We start from the raw sequence: 24,386 nt of genomic DNA, 5'->3' as shown, positions 1-24,386 counted from the left end.
CCTCCAGCAGGCCACAAATGTGCATGTGTCTGCTCAAACGGTCAGAAACAGACTCCATGAGGGTCCGACGTCCACAGGTGGGGGTTGTGCTTACAGCCCAACACCGTGCAGGACGTTTGGCATTTGCCAGAGAACACCAAGATTGGCAAATTCGGCACTGGCGCCCTGTGCTCTTCATCGATGAAAGCAGGTTCACACTGAGCACATGTGACAGTCTGGAGATGCCGCGGAGAACGTTCTGCTGCTCTTCACATCCTCCAGCATGACCGGTTTGGCGGTGGGTCAGTCATGGTGTGGGGTGGCATTTCTTTGGGGGGCCGCACAGCCCTCCATGTGCACGCCAGAGGTAGCCTGACTGCCATTAGGTACCGAGATGAGACCCTTAGACCCCTTGTGAGACCATATGCTGGTGCGGTTGGCCCTGGGTTTCTCCTAATGGAAGACAATGCTAGACCTCATGTGGCTGGAGTGTGTCAGCAGTTCCTGCAAGAGGAAGGCATTGATGCTATGGACTGGCCCGCCCGTTCCCCAGATCTGAATCCAATTGAGCTTATCTGGGACATCATGTCTCGCTCCATCCACCAACGCCACATTGCACAACAGACTGTCCAGGAGTTGGCGGATGCTTTAGTCCAGGTCTGGGAGGAGATCCCTCAAGAGACCATCCATCAGGAGCATGCCCAGGCGTTGTAGGGAGGTCATACAGGCACGTGGAGGCCACACACATTACTGAGCCTCAATTTGACTTGTTTTAAGGACATTCCATCAAAGTTGGATCAGCCTGTCGTGTGGTTTTCCACTTTAAGTTTGAGTGTGACTCCAAAACCAGACCTCCATGGGTTGATACATTTGATTTCCATTGATAATTTGTGTGATTTTGTCAGCACATTCAACTATGTAAAGAAAAAAGTATTTAATAAGAGTTTCATTCATTCAGATCTAGGATGTGTTATTTTAGTGTTTCCTTTATTTTTTTGAGCAGTGTGTATATGTATGTATATATATATTTTTTTAGGTATATGTGACGAACAAATGCATATCTGTATTCCCAGTCATGTGAAATCTGTAGTTTAGGACCTGATTAAATTTATTTCCATTGACAGATTTTCTTATGACCTGTAACTCAGTAAAATCTTTGAAAACAAACCTAACATGCAACATTTTCAGTGTAGAACAAAAGTAGTTGCTGGCATGGCGTACATAAACTGCTTCGGAAAGAGGAAGGCCGTGTCTGTAACTTCAGTTTATCGTTCCAGCGCTGTCACTTGTCCAATGTCTACTGTACTTTGTCTTTTTGCTTTTTTTATCCCACTTGACTTTTTCTCTCCATTGGGTCAACAGGAAGGAAATCGGGAGGCAGCAGCGGGAACAGCACCGGCAGTGAAGTCTCCTCTTCATCCTCATCTTCCAACAGCAAGTGGAAGTCTACCTTCTCCCCCATCTCAGACACCAAGCAGCCCCCAGGCGAGCTGAGGCAGGGGGGCTCCCCCTTCGGTATGGGGAGAGAGCCACTGGGCCTAGGCACCGACTCAGACTCTGATCACAAACCGCAGCAGAGGAGGGGGGGCGAAGGGGGTGGGGGCGAGTCCTCAGCATCTCTGTACATTCCCCCTAGCCCCTTCCTCAGCCAGGAGGCTGGTGGCAGGCCAGGGGCGGGCCCCCAGGGAGGAAGCAGCTCTGAGAGGCAGGCTATGCACAAACAGAAGCCCAGGGGGGAGTGGGAGCTGAAGACATCCAGCAGCCTAGGAAACAGCCAAAACCTCTTCATCTCTGCGGCTGCCAGCGGGGGTATCCTGAGTGGGAAGGTGGGGGGAAGCCCAGTAGCTGTGTCCTCAGCCTCAGGGGCTTCTGTGGGACAGTACCTGGGGGCCCAGTTCCCCCTCGGGGGGGCCTCTGTCCTTCAGTCCCTGTTTGGGGCCCAGACACCCAGCACTTCGGTGAGCGGGGCCTCTCGCCTGGTCAACGGACACTCTTCCCTGGGGAGCTTCTCCAGCGCTGGGCTGGCAGGCGGAGCAGCTGGAGGTGAGGCCCACTGACATATTCTAATCCGTTACCTTCCCTTCAGCAGCACCGTTAACTACGGGTTGGGATAGAGGATTTAGCATTTATTAGGATTCCCATTAGCTGTTGCTGAAGCAGGAGCTACTCTTACTGTGAGATCAGTCCTTAGAGAGGGTTGCTGTGTTAGACAGCTCCAGAGGGATTCAATGGAGAGACCCGAAGTTGGACACAGGTAAGTGTGGGAGCCCTGTGCTGCTGCCTGTCTCAATGCCCTTGCTGCTTTGCTTTGCCATGGACTGGCTGTACAGAAGCTGAGTTAGACACCCTTGGGAAATGCCTAATACTTCAATGAGAGTACAGATCCTTAAGATGACAAAATTGGTTCATGAAGTCATGGCCACGGACATGGGAAATGTCCTTTAATATAATAAAGACATATTGCATCTGTGATTATCTGTGTTGGTAAGATATATAGATCTCTCAAGCATTGAAAATTTAATCAAAGAAACCTAATCAACATGGCCATTTTCTATGGGTGTTTGTGTCACTTGCTTGTCTTCTGTGTAATTTATAGACATTTCACTATGATTTGCCACATTGCTGTTTTATTAGAACACCACAATACATTTAAAGCAGAGGAATGGCCATTGAGCTATATTGTAATACTTGAATGAGTTGATGTGTCAAAGTGAAATGTCTGTCTGCTTTCTGTGTGCTTGTCTGTATGACTTGCTTGGCGCTATGCAAATCCTGGCTCAGCCCCTCATCTCTCTGTCCTCCCCTCATCTCTCTATGCTCCCCTCATCTCTCTGTCCTCCCCCATCTCTCTGTCCTCCCCCCATCTCTCTCTCTTGCTGTTTAATCCGCAGGTATTTTTCACCACGTGGTGCCCTCAGTGTCGTCCCATCAGTTTGGGGCTGTGCTGCCAGCCACAGGAGGCCTCAGCTCTCTGCTCAGTCTCTCCTCCTCCCAGCAGCATCAGCACATTGCCCCTCACTCATGCTCCTCCTTCCTGGCCTCTGTGTCCTCCACCATCCCCCTGCCCCTCTCACAGGCCCAGCACAGCCGCACCCAGACAGTACTGCACACTCCTCTGCCCCCCATGCGCTCTCTTCCACCTCCTCCGCCTCTACTTAATGTCTCCTACTCTTCCTCTGTCCCCTTTTCCTCTGAGCCCACTCCCTCGTCTCGCTCTGAGTCCTTTCTCTCCTCACGACTAGTTGCCTCTTCCCTCCAGCATTCGAGGGCACAGTCCTCCTCAATCTCTCTCTCTGGCTCCTCTGCTCCTGCTTCTGCCCACCTTCCTCCTTCCTCTCGTAACTTCACAGCAAACCATCCCCCTCACCTGCCCCCTCCAACCCCAGACAGTATATCAGGAGGTGGGGGCATCATGTGGAGGACTCTGGGCTTGCCTGCTTCCTACATGTCGTCCTCTCAGCACACCGGTTCCCGGCCTAGATAGGGTGGGGGTGGGGGGGGGGGGGGGGGGGTAGGTTAGTCAGAGGGATAAGGAGGAGAGATCTGGTTGTCCCTGTTCTCCCCAAGCTGCTATTCAGTCCCAACAAGGTAAGTTACACTCCTACTCTAGGTTTGTGAATAGATTATTAGCTCTATGATACAGTGCCTTGCGAAAGTATTCGGCCCCCTTGAACTTTGCGACCTTTTGCCACATTTCAGGCTTCAAACATAAAGATATAAAACTGTATTTTTTTGTGAAGAATCAACAACAAGTGGGACACAATCATGAAGTGGAACGACATTTATTGGATATTTCAAACTTTTTTAACAAATCAAAAACTGAAAAATTGGGCGTGCAAAAGTATTCAGCCCCTTTACTTTCAGTGCAGCAAACTCTCTCCAGAAGTTCAGTGAGGATCTCTGAATGATCCAATGTTGACCTAAATGACTAATGATGATGAATACAATCCACCTGTGTGTAATCAAGTCTCCGTATAAATGCACCTGCACTGTGATAGTCTCAGAGGTCCGTTAAAAGCGCAGAGAGCATCATGAAGAACAAGGAACACACCAGGCAGGTCCGAGATACTGTTGTGAAGTTTAAAGCCGGATTTGGATACAAAAAGATTTCCCAAGCTTTAAACATCCCAAGGAGCACTGTGCAAGCGATAATATTGAAATGGAACGAGTATCAGACCACTGCAAATCTACCAAGACCTGGCCGTCCCTCTAAACTTTCAGCTCATACAAGGAGAAGACTGATCAGAGATGCAGCCAAGAGGCCCATGATCACTCTGAATGTACTGCAGAGATCTACAGCTGAGGTGGGAGACTCTGTCCATAGGACAACAATCAGTCGTATATTGCACAAATCTGGCCTTTATGGAAGAGTGGCAAGAAGAAAGCCATTTCTTAAAGATATCCATAAAAAGTGTCGTTTAAAGTTTGCCACAAGCCACCTGGGAGACACACCAAACATGTGGAAGCAGGTGCTCTGGTCAGCTGAAACCAAAATTGAACTTTTTGGCAACAATGCAAAACGTTATGGCGTAAAAGCAACACAGCTGAACACACCATCCCCACTGTCAAACATGGTGGTGGCAGCATCATGGTTTGGGCCTGCTTTTCTTCAGCAGCGACAGGGAAGATGGTTAAAATTGATGGGAAGATGGATGGAGCCAAATACAGGCCCATTCTGGAAGAATTCCTGATGGAGTCTGCAAAAGACCTGAGACTGGGACGGAGATTTGTCTTCCAACAAGACAATGATCCAAAACATAAAGCAAAATCTACAATGGAATGGTTCAAAAATAAACATATCCAGGTGTTAGAATGGCCAAGTCAAAGTCCAGACCTGAATCCAATCGAGAATCTGTGGAAAGAACTGAAAACTGCTGTTCACAAATGCTCTCCATCCAACCTCACTGAGCTCGAGCTGTTTTGCAAGGAGGAATGGGAAAAAATTTCAGTCTCTCGATGTGCAAAACTGATAGAGACATACCCCAAGCGACTTACAGCTGTAATCGCAGCAAAAGGTGGCGCTACAAAGTATTAACTTAAGGGGGCTGAATAATTTTGCACGCCCAATTTTTCAGTTTTTGATTTGTTAAAAAAGTTTGAAATATCCAATAAATGTCATTCCACTTCATGATTGTGTCCCACTTGTTGATTCTTCACAAAAAAATACAGTTTTATATCTTTATGTTTGAAGCCTGAAATGTGGCAAAAGGTCGCAAAGTTCAAGGGGGCCGAATACTTTCGCAAGGCACTGTAAATCCGTTCTTCATGAGCCGTCTCATGTCTGCCATGTCCTATCCTGTTATGTGCCCTTGGTCACGGCAGAATTTTGTCTTGTTTTCTGATCCTGGCTCTTTCCTCTCCCTGGCAGGTAACTGAAGAATATCTACCTCAACCCAACGTAACCTATGCAAATGGCCAGGTCTGGACCACGGTACTCTTTCACTGGTGCTCCTAAGCCTGTTAAATTGCCACACACTCTCACATTGACACACACAGCATGGCATCCTGAGCGGAGTTGAGCGGTCACGGGGGTTTTTGTGTCGTGGGTTGAGGCTGACCGTAATCCGTGAGTTGTATACCTCCCATCCTGAATGAATTGGTATGCTGCCTGCTCTGAACATTAACGTTATAGAGACACAGGACATGCACTGTTTCCATGGCAGTAAGTTGTACAGGTACATCACTGTCACCATGTAACCTGGTGCTACTAAGTATGAAATATAGATAACTATATTGAGCTTTAAGACTCAATTCAGACATTTGATGACAGATAAAAGCACAGTTAGCAGTGTAGTTGTACATGTTATATTTCTAAAGACAGACTGTATATGGCGGGAGACTCCTGTTGTACCTTCATCCCAGTATCATCTTTGTTCTGTCATTATCTGACCACCAGGGTGTTTGCTTTGTCCCCCCCCCCCTCCCCCCCACACACACAAATAAGTTGTTTACACAGGCAGACCAATTCTGATATTTTTTCCAGTAATTGGTTGTTTGACCGATCAGCTCTGAAAAAGATCTGATGTGATTGGTCAAATGACCAATTAGTGTTAAAAAAAAAAAAAAAGATTTGTCTGCCTGTCCATCTAAATAGTGGGGTAAAAAAGTATTTAGTCAGCCACCAATTACAGGTTCTCCCACTTAAAAAGATGAGAGGCCTGTAATTTTCATCATAGGTACACTTCAACTATGGCAGAAAAAATGAGAGAAAAAAATCCAGAAAATCACATTGTAGGATTTTTAATGAATTTATTTGCAAATTATGGTGGAAAATAAGTATTTGGTCACGGTGAGCAAAATTCCCAGAACCACACGGGGAGACCTAGTGAATGACCTGCAGAGAGCTGGGAACAAAGTAACAAAGCCTACCATCAGTAACACACTACGCCGCCAGGGACACAAATCCTACAGTGCCAGACGTGTCCCCCTGCTTAAGCCAGTACATGTCCAGGCCCGTCTGAAGTTTGCTAGAGAGCATTTGGATGATCCAGAAGAAGATTGGGAGAATGTCATATGGTCAGATGAAACCAAAATATAACTTTTTGGTAAAAACTCAACTCGTCGTGTTTGGAGGACAAAGAATGCTGAGTTGCATCCAAAGAAAAAATGAGAGAAAATCTACCCCCCTACTGTGAAGCATGGGGGTGGAAACATCATGCTTTGAGGCTGTTTTTCTGCAAAGGGACCAGGACGACTGATCCGTGTAAAGGAAAGAATGAATCGTGAGATTGAGTGAAAACCTCCTTCCATCAGCAAGGGCATTGAAGATGAAACGTGGCTGGGTCTTTCAGCATGACAATGATCCCAAACACACCGCCTGGGCAACGAAGGAGTTGCTTCGAAGGAGCAACGAAGGACGAATTAAAAAAAATATATATATTCTTTTTATTTTTACCCCTTTTTCTCCCCCAATTTCATGGTATCGTGGTAATTGTTTAGCAGCTACTATCTTGTCTCATCGCTACAACTCCTGTACGGGCTCGGGAGAGACAAAGGTTGAAAGTCATGCGTCCTCCAATACACAACCCAACCAAGCCGCCCTGCTTCTTAACACAGCGCCAGCCAACCGCACCAATGTGTCGGAGGAAACGGCGTGCACCTCTTTGGTTAGCGCGCACTGCGCCCGGCCTGCCACTGGAGTCACTGGTGCGTGATGAGACAAGGATTTCCCTACCAGCCAAACCCTCCCTAACCCGGACGATGCTAGGCCAATTGTGTGTCGCCCCACGGACCTCCCGGTCGCGGCCGGTTACGACAGAGCCTGGGCGCGAACCCAGAGTCTCTGGTGGCACAGCTGTCGCTGCAGTACAGTGCCCTTAACCACTGCGCCACCCAGGAGGCAGTAAGAAGCATTTCAAGGTCCTGGAGTGGCCTAGCCAGTCTCCAGATCTCAACCCCATAGAAAATCTTTGGAGGGAGTTGAAAGTCCGTGTTGCCCAGCAACAGCCCCAAAACATCAATGCTCTAGAGGAGATCTGCATGGAGGAATGGGCCAAAATACCAGCAACAGTGTGTGAAAACCTTGTGAAGACTTACAGAAAACGTTTGACCTCTGTCATTGCCAACAAATAGTATATAACAAAGTATTGAGGAACTTTTGTTATTGACCAAATACTTATTTTCCACCATAATTTGCAAATAAATTCATTAAAAATCCTACAATGTGATTTTCTGGATTTTTTTTCCCCTCATTTTGTCTGTCATAGTTGAAGTGTACGTATGATGAAAATTACAGGCCTCATCTTTTTTGTGGGAGAACTTGCACAATTGGTGGCTGACAATACTTTTTTGCCCCACTGTGTGTATATATCCACACACCACACACAGGACTAGGGACCATGCAGCTGTGACTGCATCTCTGTCGCTCTGCTAGCTAACCTTTAACCCTGATAATTTCTTCAGTGAATTAAATATGATTTGACCACATTAGCTTTTGGATACAGTATGAAACGAGAAGCTGTTGGTTCAAACACACTGGATAACATATTTGTGTTCCCTCACTGTGGCAACATCCCTGGTGCAGGGACAGCACTATAGTCAGCTCAGAGTAAAAACAGTTATTGGTGTGATCATTTATGTGAATAACGACAGTTTCTGGAAATGTAATAGTAAGCCTCTAGGGTCTTCTCATTAATTTGAATGCTGTATCAAAATGTATAGAAGTGAACAGCAGAAAGACTTGAGGATGTAATGGGGAAACAGGATTCAATTACTGAGACTGTCAGTTGATAATCACTACTTATAGAGCCAGCTAGGGAGTAGGGACCTGCAACGCAATGTGCATTCTTCATAAGTAGGAATTTCAACTACTCTAACTTAAGCTTCTTGGTTTTGTTTTTATAGCCCTGCTGAAACACTGATAGGATGAAAAATGCAGGTGTAATTTTGGGACTTTTAATACGGTCCGTGTTGTATTCAGGCAAGTCTCTGGAACCCTATCTCACGGAGTTCACAGGGGATGGGTAAAACATTTTTTTGACGTGTCACCTTTTGTCCACTGAAGGTTGTAGTGGTACTTTCTGCAGCCTGTCCAACCTGCACACACTGGTATACGAACATCCTCACCCACACACTGGTATACAAACATCCTCACCCACACACTGGTATACGAACATCCTCACCCACACACTGGTATACGAACATCCTCACCCACACACTGGTATACGAACATCCTCACCCACACACTGGTATACGAACATCCTCACCCACACACTGGTATACGAACATCCTCACCCACACACTGGTAAATGCATGAATAACAACAAACTACTGGGCAATTTTCACTTGATTTATTTCATTTTTGTAAAAAACATTGTACTGTGAATGGGAGACATTCTGACTGTTTAATTGTGTATAATTTTGATTATATTTATGCTGTCACGTTTTTTATTTTGTTCTCCTGAAATGTGTAACAGTGTAGAATGCATTAGGTATAAGTGTGTACTTAACGTAGTCTGAAAACATTGGTGCTACAATCTGTTTAACTCTGGACTGTGCCTAATTTTATTTATACAATATTAAGAACATCAATAACTGTCGATACTTGGTGCTTCTTGTACACAGGGACGTTTTAAATGCCATTTTCTGGCATTCTTTCTCGTATTTAAAGTGTAGTTATCAGATTTTTGAATTGTTGTACTAGTGTACAACTGCAGACGATTTGGCTCAGAGTTAAGGCAATAGGTAACGCTCTCATTAGATGTTTTCACACAGTATTTTTGGCATACTGCGAAACACCCTTTTGCTTTCAGAAACTTGCCACTTGTTCAGGACTATTTGTAAATGTTTTTCTTGTATTATTATTATTATTATTATTATTAACTGTTAAGTTTTAAGGGTGTGTTGCTGAATATGAAACGCCTAGATTGCTTTGGGGTATTATTTAATTATTTTTTAGGGGGGGGGGGCTGACATGTGGCAAACTTCTACAACCTGTCAAACAGGTTGGGCCAGCACCCAAGGGAGACAGAGGTGCAGAGTTGTTAAGCCAGTGCTTTAATAGTGAGAAACACCATGACTATTCAGTGTCCAATGAGGGCTCCTCTGAGATGTACTGTACCAGTTAAAAGTTTGGACACTTTTTTTGGTTACTACATGATTCCATATGTTATTTCATAGTTTGATCTATTCACTATTCTACAATGTAGAAAATGTAAAAAATAAAAACCCATGAATGAGTAGGTGTCTAAACTTTTGACTGATACTGTATATATTTATCTAGAGAAACTCGACGCTTGTGCTATGTGCTTAACACATGCAGACAGAGATTTTGTGCTGAAACTAGACTGTCTGGATTGTATCAGATTTACTTTATGCTTTTTAAAGAAAAATGTATACTGGTGCTCTTTCAACCACACAAACTGATTTCAGAAAATGTTCTGGGTGCATCCAAAAACCAAATGTCATCTCATTTCTACTGCCTGGGATATGTCTTAAAACCACCTCCTTCCCATAGCGTGAGCATATTACATCTGTTTGTAATTACATGTTAATTGTTCCAATATAACTGGTAGTAGAATAACTAGTAGGTATTATGTGAGTTTGCAACAATCAGGCTTCCTTTTGATCTGATTGCCAAATGAGTCTTTATTAATTGAGGACGTGAAGCAGCAGGACATTAATTTCTCTTCATTGTTTTGTTTGTTTCACCTATACCCTCAAAGAAAAATGACTCATCAAAGCATTAGTCACAATGTGGTCCGGTAAACGAGTGCTTTGTAACCAGGAATGTTTATCAACCCTTCTGTTCAAGTGAAGTGAGGACAATGATTTGTTCATGTCAGACATGAACAAAAAAGCGAATTCCATTGTTAACAGCGCTGACAGGCCTTTTTTTTAATTATTGTTTTCATTTTTTTTCTTGGTGTTTGATTTCATCAGTTGGTATCAATTATGCTTCTATGACAAGATTCAGATCAAGTTTTAATACTCTTAAACAGACAGTGCGGTGCTCTCCTACACTTAAAATGAGGGAAAATGCAGCTATTGATTAATACACTTCTGTTGTGCTAGAGGGGGAAGGTTTAAACTTCAACACAGGCTCTCGTTTACTTTTTAATCTGAATATATACTTCCTAGTTGGCTGGAGTGGCAATGTGTGTGGGAGTGAGAATAGTATTGGGTAGTGAATATTGTTCAGGTTTTAACAAACTTTTACAACATGCCCCATTTCTAATATGTCCACTGAAGAACTACGCCTATGATCTCTCTGGCAAATGTGGATATATATTGAAGTCATATAGTGCTCTATACATTTTCTCAATGCATAACTTTACAGTTAAGACTTTTCCACATACCAAGACTGAATCCTGCCAAGTCTCTCTCAGGAACTTATCAGATATCTTGAAATGCTATAACACTTTGAATACTGTATGTCCCACTTATCTTAAAACTGGGACTTATGTTTCTCCCTTTCTCAGGACCAGGGACCGCATTTATATTTTGATGTAACTTAAATTGATATTGGTGCTATGAGTTGACAAACTGCCTTAGATGTATGTTTGTCGTCTCAATTTCTCACTGTCACACACATCCAGCCACGCCAGCAAAAAACTGCAGGTTTGTTCGACTAGTCTGAAGATGTCGTGGAAAAGCCTCATCTCTTCCTACTCTCACACGTCTCAATCCCTCTCCTCTTTCTCAAAATGAAATGTCCTTTGACCTTCAGTGTTGTGATCCTTACATAGGAGAACGCTGTGTAGTTGAAGGAATTAATTTAACTAACTCAGTAAAGCCAGGGCAGGTTTGAGGTGCAATAGGCAAACCTACTTTCCAAAACACCCTGGGTTGTCATGGAAACTCTTGGTGTTGGTGCTTTTATCTTAAATATGATGAATGACAAATTGAAATTTGTTTAGCTTTTATGATTAATAAAATGTTTTCTTATGAAGTGTTTCATTTCCGTCTCTGCTGATTGGTGATATTATTTATATTAAAAAGGTGCTTTTCTTTATGCTTTTTATTCAAGATTTTTAGGCTTTAAAGTGAAGGACCCCGACAATGACGTTATGTAGGTGTGGGATAAGTTCATAATTTTTCTACTACTATTAGAGTAGTACGTTCTGTACAAAGCTAGGCTCATCGGTTTGCCCAAAAATGGACAAGTGTTTTGAGAAATTACTCTTCAGTTCTGTCTGTAATGGGGAATGCACATTTCAGAAAATGTCCACAATTGGGGAAATAATGGACTTGTTTACCATTTCCTGTAGGCCTAGTAAATAAAAGCAACATTTGATGTCATATTCTGGGATTACTCTGAAGTACACATTGTTAAATAGTGTTTTGCATTAGTGTCTGTTTTCAAGCTGTTAAATTATCATTCTTGTAATTTTGTTTGTGGATTTGTGAATCCCTGCAGGAATTTGTAAATGAACCTTGGTTTTATCACTTGGCATGGTTGACCACCAAGCAGGACAGACTCAACTCAATGACCTTGATCGTCTGCAAAAGAAGGCTGCAGCTGTGGAATTTGTCCAGGAGGCCCTTCTCAACCCCAGAGGTCTCAACAGCAGCATCTCATGGTCTGGCCATCAGAGATCCTTTAATCGGTCAGACGTAAAGAGCGCTCCTATTTAGCGCACACACTTGTAATCTATCTAGCATGTAGCACATCCATACTCCATCCCACTGTCCTTAGAATAACTGCTGAGAGGACTTTTGAATGCAAATGTGTCTAATCTGTCATCTAATTCGTCACCTTTTAAAAGCAGCCACTTGTGAGGCAATTCAATGAACATTCCAATATCTGTTTGTGCATTGGAAGAAAAAACATGTAGAAAAACAAAGAAAAGGCAGGAGATTGAAACGATAGGATAGTGTTTATAGTCGGCCAGTTGTCCATGAAAGGCCTTTAGAAATGTGATTACATTCATGTTTTTCTGTCTCCAAGCGTCCTTCTTTGTTTAGGTGTTTGTCAGTCCCCAGTCAATCCTCACCCACAGGGAGGGCAGGTGTCAATCTGCGACACACACAACGCTCCATAGTCTTGTGCTTCCTTTCCATAGCTTTCTCAGCCCACCATAGTATTCACAGCATTGGGTGGCAGGTAGCCTATCGGTTAGTGTTGGGCCAGTAACCGAAAGATTGCTTTTTCGAATACCTGAGCCAACGAGGGGAAAAATCTGTCGGTATTCCCTTGAGCAAGGCACTTAACCCTAATTTGCCCCAGGGTGGCTGTACTACTATGGCTGACCATGTAAAACAACCCATTTCACTGCACTTATCCAGGTGTCTGACAAAACATTTATTTTAGCATACTGTTCCTCTCTCTACATGTTGAGGAAACAATGTTTCCCCCATCTTTCAATGGACACATCACATGGTATTGAGGCAGTGTACTACACAAAACCATTCTCCCTTGCTGACCTGAACCAAACCAAGTGTTAGATCCAGACATGACGGGCTGCCATGAGGCTGTGGTGCGCATTCTGCCTGATACTGATGCTGTCCAGTGTGGGGACACTCCATATTTTGGAAGTACACCAGCTCATGTAGAGGTAGTTGAGGATATGCTTTCAGCAATTTGTTCCAGGAAAGCGATCTGAGACAGGATTTGACTTGGTGTTGGAGTTTGGAGCACCAGCTGTGTGAGCAATCTAGCTGAAGACACCAACAAAGAGAAACATGGGCTACATGTTTGGCACCCAACCAGTTATGGATCTGACTCTGAATGAAATGGGATACTCTCTGCCTCCCTTCCAAGATCAAGTGCATACTGCTCCTTGCCTTTAGAAAACCTAGAACAGCAGCCTTAAGCGCCATCACTTTCACCAGTCAATCTACAGCCTTACGAACAGGTTAGAACTCATTACCTACTCATTTACAACATTACTGAACTTCTTGTCTTCACATTTTAGAAGTCTCTTGTCTTACCATACACCATTTCAAGACTGGTGTAATGCTGTTGGTATCGGTCTCCCACTTTTCCCCATTTCAGACTGTATGTATTTTAAGGGAACACAGCTTTCCTGTTAGGATGAGGAACTATCAGAGGGCAAAAGTCACCTGAAATGGCGAATCAATGTTGACCCAAAAACACCAGATACAGGTAAGAAGAACACTTCATCTTGTTCAGCTTATCGTTTTCCAAGTTACATGCTGATGGAAGGAAAGCATATTATAAAGCTTATTTACCCTTCTTCTCAGGGCAAAAGTTGTCTGAACTACAAGGTATGATTGGTGAAGGAGCAAGAAGTGATGTCAGTGTCATTCCCCTGGTGCTGGTGCTTTTCTCAATGGCTAAAGGAATTAATGAAAGGGCAGTTGGCTTTGGCTTTAAATACATTTATTATTATTTATTTTTGTATTATTATTTTTCTTAAATTTGTGTAATTGTCCTTCTCCCAGTGACAAGCCAAAGTCCTTCCCCTGCTTCCTCCAGGACCTATGCTTTTCTGTATGAGCTGCAGGAGTTCCTCAGTGCTGTCCAGCCACCACAGATGCAGTCAACCACGGGCTGCTCTGGTCCCGCTGTATACCTTGCATTCTCTCCCCACCCTGTCCCTTGGGGTGTCAGCCAGTGAGACCGTCCTGGCCGGGCTGCTCAACTCCTCAGCTCTCACACTGTTCTCCTTTCCCACACTGGGCTCTATATTCCAGGGGCTCCACAGGGAGCTGGCCCTGCGGCCTGCCCTGCTGGAGGTGCTCAGGCAGAGGCTGGAGGAGGCTGTGGTCCAGATGAGGAAGGAGGTGGACAGGCTGTAGAGGCCCCGAGAACTATGTTCTTCCCAAAGAAGGTGAGGAACCACCAGCAAGTGAGCAGGCCTCAATGTAAATTCATGATACATTGTCTGTGCATTGATTGCATTGCCAAGTTAAAATATATATATATATTTTTTTTTTTTCACTCACATAGGGGTGGAGAGGGAGCAGCAGGCCAGGAGGGCCCAGGGAAGGGACACCTGTTTCGGCTGCACAGCCTCACCCTGTCCATGGAGAAATTCCGACTGGCTCATCTTCAACTACCAGGGAGTCTGCCGCTTTCCCCTGACCAACGGTAACAACCAGGCCCTCCTTCTGAACAGCCAGGTCCAGAGGGGCCCTGGAGCGCTCACCTTTGTGTGCCTTTTGACAATGAGGACCTCAAGGTGGTGGAGTTGGATCAAGATGGAACCAAGATCTCCATCAAACCCAACATGGTGGCCAAGGAGTGTGGTTGCCACTGTTTCCTCCATGTGGTCCAATGACAGTAATAATGGCAAGGGCCAGGCCAACTGAATGGGTGGACCATTACTCATAAGTCAATGATTTTGTTTATTGTATATACAGTGGGGAAAACAAGTGTTTGATTCACTGCCGATTTTGCATGTTTTCCTACTTACAAAGCATGTAGAAGTCTGTAATTTAACATAGGTACACTTCAACTGTGAGAGATGGAATCTAAAACAAAAATCCAGAAAATTACATTGTATGATTTTAACTAATTAATTTGCATTTTATTGCATGACATAAGTATTTGATCACCTACCAACCAGTAAGAATTCCGGCTCTCACAGACCTGTTAGTTTTTGTTTAAGAATCCCTCCTGTTCTCTACTCATTACCTGTATTAACTGCACCCTTTTCAACTCGTTACCTGTATAAAAGACACCTGTCCACACACTCAATCAAACAGTCTCCAACCTCTCCACAATGGCCAAGACCAGGGAGCTGTGTAAGGACATCAGGGATAAAATTGTAGACCTGCACAAGGCTGGGATGGGCTACAGGACAATAGGCAAGCAGCTTGGTAAGAAGGCAACAATTATTGGCGCAATTATTAGAAAATGGAAGAAGTTCAAGATGACAGTCAATCACCCTCGGTCTGGGGCTTCATGCAAGATCTCACCTCGTGGGGCATCAATGATCATGAGGAAGGTGAGGGATCAGCCCAGAACTACACGGCAGGACCTGGTCAATGACCTGAAGAGAGCTGGGACCACAGTCTCAAAGAAAACCATTAGTAACACACTACTCCGTCATGGATTAAAATCCTGCAGCGCACGCAAGGTCCCCCTGCTCAAGCCAGCGCATGTCCAGGCCCATCTGAAGTTTGCCAATGACCATCTGGATGATCCAGAGGAGGAATAGGAGAAGGTCATGTGGTCTGATGAGACAAAAATAGAGCTTTTTGGTCTAAACTCCACTCGCTGTGTTTGGAGGAAGAAGGATGAGTACATCACCAAGACACCATCCCAACCGTGAAGCATGGAGGTGGAAACGTCATTCTTTGGGGATGCTTTTCTGCAAAGGGGACAGGACGACTGCACCGTATTGAGCGGAGGATGGGTGGGGCCATGTATTGCGAGATCTTGGCCAACAACCTCCTTCCCTCAGTAAGAGCATTGAAGATGGGTCATGGCTGGGCCTTCCAGCATGACAACGACCCGAAACACACAGCCAGGGCAACTAAGGGGTGGCTCCGTAAGAAGTATCTCAAGGTCCTGGAGTGGCCTAGCCAGTCTCCAGACCTGAACCCAATAGAAAATCTTTGTAGGGAGCTGAAAGTCCGTATTGCCCAGCGACAGCCCCGAAACCTGAAGGATCTGGAGAAGGTCTGTATGGAGGAGTGGGCCAAAATCCCTGCTGCAGTGTGTGCAAACCTGGTCAAGAACTACAGGAAACGTATGATCTCTGTAATTTGCAAACAAAGGTTTCTGTACCAAATATTAAGTTCTGCTTTTCTGGTGTATCAAATACTTATGTCATGCAATAAAATGCTAATTAATTACATAAAAGTCATAATGATTTTCTGGATTTTTGTTTTAGATTCCGTCTCTCACAGTTGAAGTGTAACTATGATAAAAATGACAGACCTCTCTCTACATGCTTTGTAAGTAGGAAAACCTGTAAAATCGGCAGTGTATCAAATACTTGTTCTCCCCACTGTACATCATCACCACATCTAATTCTCCATTTGTGCTCAATCATGTTCTGCCAAATATTAGCTGATTTTACATTTTAATACAATTTTTGTTACTCATCAATGTCAATTGCAAACTCAATGGCACAGTGCACATATTGGATCTTTCAAATACCATTTGATAATTATCAATTTGCATCCAATGAAAAGGCATATTAAAGGCTAAAATAATATTTAATTGAATGAGCTGGGAACCAGCAAATGTTATTCATTTATTGATTTTTGTGTGCCCTTTAAATATGAAAAACATTTATGCAGACATTTATGCATGATCATATAAGACTGTGTATAGGTCTAATTTAAAATCATTGTGAAGTATGTGTGACTTTTTGACTGCATTGTTGGGAAAGAGCCCGTAAGTAAGCATTTTGCTGTAAAGTCTACCCCTGTTATATTTGGTGCATGTGACAAGTAAAATTGTATTTGATGTTTGGTAATTGTTCTATAAATTGGTTCTTTCTACAGTAGTAAACTATATATATATATATATATATATATACTTTGATAGAATAAGCACTGGGCAAACTGACATTATGTGATTATTCTTTCTGAAAATGTCAGCCTATTTGTTGTATTAGCCTCTTTACCATTCTCCATCATGCTCTCTATCATTCCTTCACAGCCCTTTGTCAGGCATCTCTATTTCTGATCCTCAAGACTCCCCCTCTTCTCTCTGGTTTTCCTTTTGTTCCATGGTCTTATCCCCAACTCGGCAAGCTGTCCCACAGAGAGGATGGAGGGCAGGAAGAGGGAAACACCAGGTACACAACATAAGGTTCCAAAGCAGGGCACTTATAACTAACTCACTGAATAACAAATGAGAAGGACACAGAAAATACACTGAGTATACAAAACAGTAGGAACACCTAATGCTCTTTCCATGACAGACTGACCAGGTGAATCCATGGCAAAGCGATGGACCCTTATTGATGTCATGTTGCAACTCAATATTAGGAATGTGTTCCTAATGTTTGGTATACTCAGTGTAAGCTATAAGTCCCTGTACCTGAGCTGTGCCATCTGGCTGTGGATCTGTGCCTCCAAGTAACATCTGAGTAAGATCATTCTCCTCTAGAAATACTTCCAGTGCATCTAAACCACAAGAGAGAATGCATGAGCTAGTCTGTGTGCATTGATTCTATTTTTAATATCATACGTTTCAACACTCACCATGTACTTCATTCACCCCTGAGCTCACAAGCACAATGATGATGGCCAACACTATGCAACGGTTCAGAGTAATGCCTTTCCATGGGTTCTCAACCTCCTTCAAACTTTGGATGGACAAAATACCTTCATATGACACTAGAAGTAGACAGAGTGGTTGGTCAACATGGGACAAAATATACTATTTTCTGAATGTAGAAATGGAAATGTAATGAATAAGGATTTTATTACTGCTAAGACACTCAGATGATGTTGTTCTGGATCTGTTGTGTCCTGTAAATGCAGGTAAATATTGGGGTTTTGTTAATGCAAGATATTTGAAAGGTAAACTTATTAAACATCCCAGTGACGGTATAGACTAAATCTTTTATTTTCAGAGTTAACTCAACTGAACATTTGCTCTAAAATCACATAGGCAATGAGGACGGAGCACAAACAAGGATTGGGGTTACGGTGCCTTCCGAAAGGTTTCTTACACCTTGACATACTCCACATTTTGTTGTTACAGCCTGAATTCAAAATGGATTAAATAGTTTTTCCTCACCAATCTACACACACTACCCCATAATGACAAAGTAAAAACATGTTTTTAGAAATGTTTGCAAATTTAGTGTAAATGAAATACAGAAATATCTCATTTACTTAAGTATTCACACCCCTGAGTCAATACAGGGGTAATTGGCAGCAATTACAGCTGAGTGTCTTTCTGGGTAAGTCTCTTACAGCTTTGCACAATATTTGTACATTATCTTTTTTTTTATTCTTCAAGCTCTGTCAAGTTGGTTGTTGATCATGGCTGGACAGCCATTTACTAATCTTGCCATAGATTTTCAAGCTGATTTAAGTCAAAACTGTAATTAGGCCACTCCGGAACATTCAATGTCATCTTGGTACTGTAAGCAACTCCAGTGTATATTTGGCCTTTTGTTTTAGGTTATTGTCCTGGTGAATTTGTCTCCCATTGTCTGTTGGAACGCAGTTTTTTTTCTAAGATTTGCCTGTGTTTAGCTTTATTCTGTTTATTTTTATCCTAAACAAAACTCCCTAGTCCTTGCCAATGACAAGCATATCCAAAATGATGCTGCCACCACCATGCTTGAAAATATGAAGAGGGGTACTCACTGACGTGCTGTTGGATTTGCCCCAAACATAACAATTTGTATTCAGGACAAAAAGTTCATTTCTTTGTCACTTTTTTGCAGTTTTAGTTTAGTGCCTTATTGCAAACAAGATGCATGTTTGGAATATTTGTATTCTTTATAGGCTTCCTTTTCACTCTGTCAATTAGGTTAGTATTGTAGAGTGACTACAATGTTGTTGAGCCATCCTCAGTTTTCTCCTACCACAGCCATTAAACTCTAACTGGTTTAAGGTCCCCATTGGTCTCATGGTGAAATCCTTGAGCAGTTTCCTTCCTCTCCGGCAACTGAGTTAGGAAGGACATCTGTTTCTTTGTACTGGACTGGAACGGAGCAAATGGATTGGTTCCATTCCACTAATTCCCTGCTCCAGCCATTACCATGAGCCCGTCCTCCCCAATTAAGGTGACACCAACCTCCTGTGCTTTGTATTGACTGGGTGTATTGATACACCATCCAAAGTGTAACTAATAACTTCACTATGCTCAAAGGGATATTCAATGTTAGGTTTAAAAAAATTCAAAAACAATCTACCAATAGGTAACCTTTGCAAAGCACAGCACAGACTGAGGGACCTGTATGTGTGAGGTACAGAGATCATGTTAAACAGTATTATTGCACACAGTGTCAGTCCATGCAACTTAAGCAAATTTCTACTTCTGAACTTATTTAGGCTTACCATTACAAAGGGGTTGAATACTCTTACTAATTTCAGCTTTCCATAATTCCACTTTGACATTACGGGGTATTATGTGTATACCAGTGACACAAATTCTCAATTTAATACATTTCATATTAAGGCTGTAACAACACAACTAAATGTGGAAAAAGTCTAAGGGTGTGAATACTTTCTGAAAGCACCATGTTCATGCTGATGTCGAGGACACGATCAGTCGCAATAAAGCATGAGGCATAGACCAATAAAACATTTCTTAAAATAGACATCAGTCAAATAACATTCCTTGTCAAATTATTCTCAAACTACATTCTAATGCAAACCTATAAGAACTCAAATGACAGAATGAGTCTTACCTGTGTTGACCTTTTTCTCCTATGGAGGGAGAAGTTTGTGGATATTGATTGCAATTCACTGGTAAGCCTGCCCTGCTTTAGATGCCTTCGTCCCTGACAGGCAGGCACAGCTGAGAGCTTTTGAAAAAAAATACAAATATAGCACTGGAGAGATTTTAAAGTGCATTCGAAAGTATTCAGACCCCTTCACTTTTTCCACATTTTGTTATTCTAAAATTGATTTTTTTTTATTAGAGGGGGGGGGGGGTTGAATCAATCTACACACAATATCCCTTAATGACAAAGCAAGAACAGGTTTTTAGAAAGATTTGCAAATGTATTACACATAAAACTGATCACATTTACATAGGTATTCAGACCCTTTACTCAGTACATTGTTGAAGCACCTTTGGCAGTGATTACAGCCTCGAGTCTTCTTCGGTATGATGTTTCAAGCTTGGCAGTGGTGGAACAAAGTAACCGATTGTCATACTTGAGTGAAAGTAAAGACACCTTAATAGGTTACTCAGGTGGAAGTTAGTCACCCAGTAAAATACTACAGTAAAAGTCTAAAAGTATTTGATTTTAAATATTAAGTATCAAAAGTAAATGTCATTGCTAAAATATACTTAAGTATCAAAAGGTATAAATCATGTTACGTTCCTTTTATATTAAGCAAACCAGACGGCACAAGTTCCTTGTTTTTTAAATTTACGGACAACCAGGGGCACACTCCAACACTCAGACACAATTTACAAACAAAGCATTTGTGTTTAGTGAGTCTGCCAGATTAGAGGCAGTAGGGATGACAAGGGATGTTGTCTTGATGTGTGTCAATTGGACCATTTTCCTGTCCTGCTAAGCAATCGAAATGTAACAAGTTATTTTGTGTGTCAGGGAAAATGTACAGTGCCTTGCGAAAGTATTCGGCCCCCTTGAACTTTGCGACCTTTTGCCACATTTCAGGCTTCAAACATAAAGATATAAAACTGTATTTTTTTGTGAAGAATCAACAACAAGTGGGACACAATCATGAAGTGGAATGACATTTATTGGATATTTCAAACTTTTTTAACAAATCAAAAACTGAAAAATTGGGCGTGCAAAATTATTCAGCCCCTTTACTTTCAGTGCAGCAAACTCTCTCCAGAAGTTCAGTGAGGATCTCTGAATGATCCAATGTTGACCTAAATGACTAATGATGATAAATAAAATCCACCTGTGTGTAATCAAGTCTCCGTATAAATGCACCTGCACTGTGATAGTCTCAGAGGTCCGTTAAAAGCGCAGAGAGCATCATGAAGAACAAGGAACACACCAGGCAGGTCCGAGATACTGTTGTGAAGAAGTTTAAAGCCGGATTTGGATACAAAAAGATTTCCCAAGCTTTAAACATCCCAAGGAGCACTGTGCAAGCGATAATATTGAAATGGAAGGAGTATCAGACCACTGCAAATCTACCAAGACCTGGCCGTCCCTCTAAACCTTCAGCTCATACAAGGAGAAGACTGATTAGAGATGCAGCCAAGAGGCCCATGATCACTCTGGATGAACTGCAGAGATCTACAGCTGAGGTGGGAGACTCTGTCCATAGGACAACAATCAGTAGTATATTGCACAAATCTGGCCTTTATGGAAGAGTGGCAAGAAGAAAGCCATTTCTTAAAGATATCCATAAAAAGTGTTGTTTAAAGTTTGCCACAAGCCACCTGGGAGACACACCAAACATGTGGAAGAAGGTGCTCTGGTCAGATGAAACCAAAATTGAACTTTTTGGCAACAATGCAAAACGTTATGTTTGGCGTAAAAGCAACACAGCTGAACACACCATCCCCACTGTCAAACATGGTGGTGGCAGCATCATGATTTGGGCCTGCTTTTCTTCAGCAGGGACAGGGAAGATGGTTAAAATTGATGGGAAGATGGATGGAGCCAAATACAGGACCATTCTGGAAGAAAACCTGATGGAGTCTGCAAAAGACCTGAGACTGGGACGGAGATTTGTCTTCCAACAAGACAATGATCCAAAACATAAAGCAAAATCTACAATGGAATGGTTCAAAAATAAACATATCCAGGTGTTAGAATGGCCAAGTCAAAGTCCAGACCTGAATCCAATCGAGAATCTGTGGAAAGAACTGAAAACTGCTGTTCACAAATGCTCTCCATCCAACCTCACTGAGCTCGAGCTGTTTTGCAAGGAGGAATGGGAAAAAATGTCAGTCTCTCGATGTGCAAAACTGATAGAGACATACCCCAAGCGACTTACAGCTGTAATCGCAGCAAAAGGTGGCGCTACAAAGTATTAACTTAAGGGGGCTGAATAATTTTGCACGCCCAATTTTTCAGTTTTTGATTTGTTAAAAAAGTTTGAAATATCCAATAAATGTCGTTCCACTTCATGATTGTGTCCCACTTGTTGTTGATTCTTCACAAAAAAATAAAGTTTTATATCTTTATGTTTGAAGCCTGAAATGTGGCAAAAGTTCAAGGGGGCCGAATACTTTCGCAAGGCACTGTATGTAGTAAAAAGTACATTTTCTTTAGGAATGTATTGGAGTAAAAGTTGTCAATAAAAGTAAAGTACAGATACCCCCAAAAAGTACTTAAGTAGTATTTTAAATTATGTTAACTCTATTTGGACACCTCTTTTTGGAGTTTCTCCCATTCATCTCTGCAGATCCTCAAGCTGTGTCAGTTTGGATTGGGAGCGTTGCTGCAAAGCTAGTTTCAGGTCTCTCCAGAGACGTTTGATCAGGTTCAAGCCTGGGCTCTGGCTGAGCACCTCAAGGACATTCAGAGACTTGTCCGGAAGCCACTCCTGCATTGACTTGGCTGTGTGCTTATGGTCGTTGTCCTGTTGGAAGGTGAATCTTCGCCCCCCCAGTCTGAGGTCCTGAGCGCTCTGGAGCAAGTTTTCATCAAGGATCTCTCTCTACTTTGGGGTGTTCATCTCTTGATCCTGACTAGTCTCCCAGACTCTGACGCTGAAAAACATCCCCACAGCATGATGCTGCTACCACCATGCTTCACTGTAGGGATGGTGCCAGGTTTCCTCCAGATGTGATGCTTGGAATTCAGAGCAAAGAGTTCAATCTTGGTTTCATCAGAGCAGGGAATCTTGTTTCTCATGTTGTGAAAGTCTTAGCGGGCTGCCATGTGGCTTCCGTCTGGCCTTTACCATAAAGGCCTGATTTGGTGGAGTGCTGCAGAGATGGTTGCCCTTCTGGAAGGTTCTCCCATCTCCACAGAGGAACTCTGGAGCTCTTTCAGTGACCATCGGGTTCTTGGTCACCTCCCTGACCAAGGCCCTTCTTCCCCGATTGCTCAGTTTGGCCGGGCAGCCAGCTCTAGGAAGAGACAATTCTTGGTGACCTTCAATGCCGCAGAAGTTTTTTGGTACCCTTCCCCAGATCTGTGCCTTCGACACAATCCTGTCTCGGAGCTCTATGGACAATTCCTCCGACCTCATGGCTTGGTTTTTGCTCTGACAGGTGTGCCTTTCCAAATCATATCCAATCAATTGAATTTAGCACAGGTGGACTCCAAGTTGTAGAAATATCTCAAGGATTATCAATGGAAACAGGATGCACCTGAGCTCAATTTAGAGTCTCATAGCAAAGTATCTGAATACTTATGTAAATAAGGTATTTCAGTTTTTTTTTTTTTTATACATTTGCAAACATTTCTATAAACCTGTTTTAGCTTTTTCATTATGGGGTATTGTGTGTAGATTGAGTATTTAATTATTATTTTTTTTAAACCAAATGTGTAAAAGGTCTGAATACATTCCGAATGCAATGTATACTGTTGATTGCTGCTACAGACTGTCATCTATACAACAAAGTGTTCTGTATGGTGGGGAAATGACAAGATTGTTATTATGCTGTTATTGCATCAAATTGTTTTATGCAACAGAATAGTTGGTTCTTAGAACACTTTCATCTGTGTGTGTTCTACTGAGGATGTGCCTCTGGGAGATTTAACACTGACAGAATATTTATGATGCTTTGGGTGATAAACCTAACAAGACCGCATTCCATAGCATGAGTTGGTGTTTCTATTCTATAAGGTACCATGGAGATATGGCTCGGGGCCAGACCCTGGTCTCAACACAATGAGGACAGTATTTACTAGCAGATACTGTTTGCTGTGAATTATTAGTAACCTTGTGACCCATTCCATACTTCTGTTGGTCATGAACATCTAGGAGGATGGGTTTTGCTATAAAATGCTCGTTGATGAGTGTTTTCATTGAGAGGGACATGATTTTAGAAACTATAAGAGGAATTTGTTTGTCACGCCCTGATCTGTTTCACCTGTCTTGTGATTGTCTCCACCCACCTCTAGGTGTCACCTGTTTTACCCATTAGTCCCCGGTGTATTTATCCCTGTGTTTCCTGTCTCTCAGTGTTAGTTCATCTTGTTTTGCCAAGTCAACCAGTGGTTTTTCCTAGTCCTCCTGGTTTTGACCCTTGCCTGTCCTGATCCTGAATCCGCCTGCCTGACCACTCAGCCTGTTCTGACCTCGAGCCTGCCTATCCCCTTGTACTGTTTGTCCTCGGACCTGATCACTGAACCTGTGCCTGTTCTGACCTCGAGCTTGCCTATCGCCAGGTACTGTTTGGGCTCTGACCTGGTTTATGAACTCTTGCCTGTCCCCGACCTTCCTTTTGCCTACCCCTTTTGTTA

General features: G+C 42.9%; 1 protein-coding gene, 1 long non-coding RNA gene and 1 pseudogene across 5 annotated transcripts in view; 2 read left to right on the top strand and 1 right to left on the bottom strand.

Annotated features, from left to right (window-relative positions):
• LOC110521445 (histone-lysine N-methyltransferase, H3 lysine-79 specific) overlaps positions 1-5,732 on the top strand; it is a 35,668-nt gene extending 29,936 nt beyond the window's left edge. For 3 of the 4 annotated variants that reach the window (XM_036968930.1, XM_036968928.1, XM_036968929.1), the window contains 3 exons: positions 1,342-2,022; positions 2,871-3,567; positions 5,348-5,732. In XM_036968930.1, the coding sequence (XP_036824825.1) occupies positions 1,342-2,022; positions 2,871-3,463 (1,274 nt within the window). In that variant the 3' untranslated portion in view covers positions 3,464-3,567; positions 5,348-5,732. The remainder of the gene's footprint in view (positions 1-1,341; positions 2,023-2,870; positions 3,568-5,347) is intronic. The other variant, XM_021598989.2, reaches the window with a different exon arrangement.
• A 7,140-nt stretch (positions 5,733-12,872) lies between these two features.
• LOC110521444 lies at positions 12,873-14,844 on the top strand (annotated as a pseudogene).
• Positions 14,845-16,401: 1,557 nt separating this feature from the next.
• LOC110521443 lies at positions 16,402-19,847 on the bottom strand. The gene is made up of 5 exons (XR_002473144.2): positions 19,716-19,847; positions 17,776-17,817; positions 17,548-17,682; positions 17,384-17,469; positions 16,402-17,094 (listed from the first exon to the last, which is right to left on the bottom strand). It is a non-coding gene; the product is annotated as an uncharacterized LOC110521443 (long non-coding RNA).
• Positions 19,848-24,386: the final 4,539 nt, after the last annotated feature.

This window comes from Oncorhynchus mykiss, chromosome 30 (assembly GCF_013265735.2).
Source record: "Oncorhynchus mykiss isolate Arlee chromosome 30, USDA_OmykA_1.1, whole genome shotgun sequence".
In the NCBI taxonomy this organism is placed as follows: Eukaryota; Metazoa; Chordata; class Actinopteri; order Salmoniformes; family Salmonidae; genus Oncorhynchus; species Oncorhynchus mykiss.
This window is presented reverse-complemented; position numbering and strand designations above follow the sequence as displayed.